This window comes from Carya illinoinensis, chromosome 16, assembly GCF_018687715.1.
Source record: "Carya illinoinensis cultivar Pawnee chromosome 16, C.illinoinensisPawnee_v1, whole genome shotgun sequence".
Classification (NCBI taxonomy): domain Eukaryota; kingdom Viridiplantae; phylum Streptophyta; class Magnoliopsida; order Fagales; family Juglandaceae; genus Carya; species Carya illinoinensis.
The window spans coordinates 6960870-6964592 of NC_056767.1; the positions used below are offsets into that span (position 1 = coordinate 6960870).

General features: G+C 38.4%; 1 protein-coding gene across 1 annotated transcript; it reads left to right on the forward strand.

Moving 5' to 3' along the window:
* The first annotated feature begins 648 nt into the window (after positions 1–648).
* Positions 649–3512, forward strand: LOC122298642 (UPF0481 protein At3g47200-like). Its single transcript, XM_043108480.1, has 2 exons — positions 649–708; positions 1897–3512. Exon 2 carries the CDS (start codon positions 1980–1982, stop codon positions 3384–3386), a length of 1407 nt encoding a protein of 468 aa, XP_042964414.1. The 5' UTR covers positions 649–708; positions 1897–1979; the 3' UTR covers positions 3387–3512.
* The last annotated feature ends 211 nt before the right edge of the window (positions 3513–3723 follow it).

The following is a 3723-nucleotide window of genomic DNA, read 5'->3' on the forward strand; positions in this document are numbered from 1 at the left end:
TGAATACCGTGGAACAAGAAAAGCATATGGGAGATTACATAAAAACAGAAAAACACTCCCAAACACAAACCACCCTAAAAAACCAAAGCAGAAATAACTCTAAACAAGCCTAGAGAACCAACCTCTAAACTTGCATAGAAAAACCTTTAAACATGCCTAGCAAAAGAACCAAGAAACCAAACTAAGTACAAATGCAAGCTAAACCCAATTTGTCAAGTCTAACAAGGCCTCTAATATCACGAGGAAGACTCTGAATATCTGAGTAAACCATTTCCACACGCTGTGAGCCCTCCTTTGTTAAGGAGTTCGCCACAGAGTTCCCTTCCCAGAAGCAATGCTTACACTCCACCTCCATCTCCTCAAGATGGTTAATAACTTGGTCTCAAAAATTTCACAAATACCAAAGGGAGCATGTTTTGGAAATAACCCAGGAAACAACCACTTGAGAATTACAATCAATATCTACCTCCCTCCAACCGACCATTCTGCAAAAACGAAGCCCTTCAAGCAAGGCACAGAGTTCAGCCCTCGGTATTGGTACAAGCCCTCACTCTCTTTTTATCTCGTAAAGCAATGTTTCTTCAAATTATTCTAGAAGAGATTAATTTCTAGATTTGCCTAAATACTAATCACAAGATAATAATCTAGACCTAGGCAACGCTATTTTACTCATAAAGCCTGCAGATGTCACTTTGGAGATCGTGAAAGGTAATCACGAGCACTACTCATGAAGCTATACTTTATTTCGGGAACTTCTTTTATTCTTATGGAATTGTATTATTGAAAGAATTGATATGGAAGTTTGGGTGCTGGAAATTTCTAAGAAGGAAGTTATATGTCTGTTTTGAATTATTTATCAACTATATTGGAATATGTGGAAATTTTAGAAGTTTTAGTGGCGATATGGATAAAATTATAGATGACAGGTAGTAATTCTTCAACCCTCCCAGATACTGGGCGTTATAGTAAGGAAATAAAAGAAGATCAATTGACCAAAATTTAGACATCAACACTAATATCCATACTAATACACAACTATGCGCGCACTTATATTCAGCAAGGGAGGTTTGTGATGTTTTTTTAATATCTTCTGCTCTATGTTTATCTTCATGTCCTTCGTGACTTTATCCATTAAGAATATGTTGATTTGGTAGTATTGGCTTCATTAGACAAGAATGCTTATGGTTGTTAATAAATAAGACTATACAAATTTTAAACGTGTTAACTGCATTCTTCTGAGTATAATCATTAACTTAAGTATATACAAATTTTATAAAAATATTAGCAAAAAGTCATTATTTGTTTATCAAATTAAATTTATATACAAGGTTATAAAATAAAGCTATTTTATTTTATCAAAATGAAGTAGCTCATGAATAAACGCAAACTGATCATGACACGAATAGTGAATAAACCGTCGGTGAATATAAAATCTAACTCGATGAAATGTTTAACTTGTACTAGAACAAAAATCAAACCTATAAGACTTGACCACACATTCCTCTTTAAAATTTGACTCATTTACACCCTTAATTAATTTACTATGGATCTTATACGAGACAGCGACTGGGAAGAGGAAAGGGACGTAACATGTCATCTTTAATTCCCAGGGACCCATTCATTGTCCAGTGAATGATTAGTGGGTATCTTTCAGTTTTGGTGAATAAAAGCAAAATTATAATTTCTTCAGCAGATGAAGGTCTCAAACGATTTACAGTCTCTAACCTCTATCCCCATGCACGCAAAGATATACGTAAAAACAATAAGAATTGCATATTAGAACTTAGAATCTGATACAAAATCCAAATTAATTGCTATCAAAACTCAAATTTAATAATTAAGGTTGTAGTCATTTTAAACGAAAGGTTAGGAGTTAACATAATCCACCCAGTACAGATCGCCGCACCTCACTGAAGTGATCAAGAGTCTCCACACCGCAGTAAACATCGACATCCAGAGTTTCAAAAGCGCCAACATCCATGGAAATTACAACTTCTGAGAAAGGCGAATCCAGCCGCGCCAATTACCCGGAGCCGATACGTGAGTTCACCGAGGAGGAACGGAACAACATAAAGAAGCAGGTAACGATTTATGCGGGGGAAGCCGGAAAGCTAAAAGAAGAAGCCCAACGTGGAAGCACTAGCTGCATCTACAGAGTCCTCCCGCAGCTCAAGGAAAGCAATGGTGACTCGTTATACGAACCCAACAAGGTCTCCATCGGGCCCTACTACTACAAACTTCGTAATGAAAAGTTCAAGATGGCCGAAGATTGCAAGAAGAAGTGCTTCGGCTCCTTGCTGGTCAAGACGACAGATCAAGACATGCAAATCAATACCTATATGAGCTGCTTGCAAAGAATAAGCAAACTTGAAGAGAAGATCAGAAAGTGTTATTCTGAAGAGTTAGAAGTCGCCGGTATTGAATTTCTCCAAATGATGGTAGTTGATGCTTGTTTTATAATTGAAATCATTGAAATATTTAGATTCATGAATATAGATGTTAAATACAGAGAATCTCATCTTGGAGCCTTGGCGTGGATGGTACCGTATTTCTACAGGGACTTTCTCCTGCTTGAGAATCAGATCCCTTTTTTCGTTCTGGAAGAGATATATGCGCTTATCCATAATATTCCTGTCGAGGAAAGTACAATCCCGCTGCGGCTTGATGCTTTGCGCTTCTTTAAGAACGGAATGAAAGGATACTTTTTCATTAGAAGGGAGATCCGTGCAATGGATGGGGTCCCGGTCTCGCATTTGCTGGACTTAGTTCGGAGGAGTTTAATACCATTCAATATCGGACCGCGAAGAGTAGGCTTTGTCCGGTCTCCATTCATTCACTGCATCTCGAAGCTGCAGCTGGCGGGGATTAAGGTCAGTCCGGTCAGGGCGGACAGCTTCCGAGAAGTGAAATTCAAGAAAGGTGTGCTTGAGATGCCAAACATAGCCGTCGACGACTTGACGAGATGTCTGTTGCTGAACTGTGTGGCATTCGAGCAGTGCCAACAGAGAAGCGGCGGGTCCTTTTCAGTTTACGCTACCTTTTTGCACGGCCTTGTGAACACCAAGGAGGACATCGAGTACCTTAGCGAGCGCAAAGTCATTGACAATTACCTTACTGACGACTCCGAGCTTGCGGGCTTCATTAACCGTGCGGGTAAGGATTTGGTACTCGATTATTACGACGGCGTGTATGTGATGGGGGAATTGTTCATGGATGTGGACAGGCATTATCGGAATAGGTGGAAGTGGAAGTGGGCGAGCTTTGAGCGGGAGTATATTGACAAGCCGTGGTTGCTTCTGTCGGCAGTGGGTGGCATTTTGCTAGTAGTGGCTACGTCAGTCCAGGCCGTAATGGCCATCTTAAATTTCAAGTATAAAAATTGCTAGCCTAGCTACCAATTAGGTAATTAATTGGGTTATAATTATTTAATTCTCTCGATTATTATGATCACTCGATATCATGGTTTTAATCAGAAAGTTTGATCAGTCGCTACTTTTAGCGATATGATGATATCAGTGGATTTTCGTTTGATGGGGTGTTTAGAATGTATTATCTTTTCTATGAAATTATTACTTAGTTTTTCTTTTCGACTTTTCAAATTGTCCAAACAATCTATATATCATTATATATAGTGAAGGTAAAAAATTACTCTAGAATTAATATTGTTTCTTTTAGCATAGTTTCTTAAAGAAAAAAAAAATAGATTGTACGTAGGATAAACGT

Excerpts from the sequence above, each read along its gene's own strand:
- LOC122298642 (XM_043108480.1), top strand. The coding sequence starts at position 1,980 with ATGGAAATTACAACTTCTGAGAAAGGCGAATCCAGCCGCGCCAATTAC.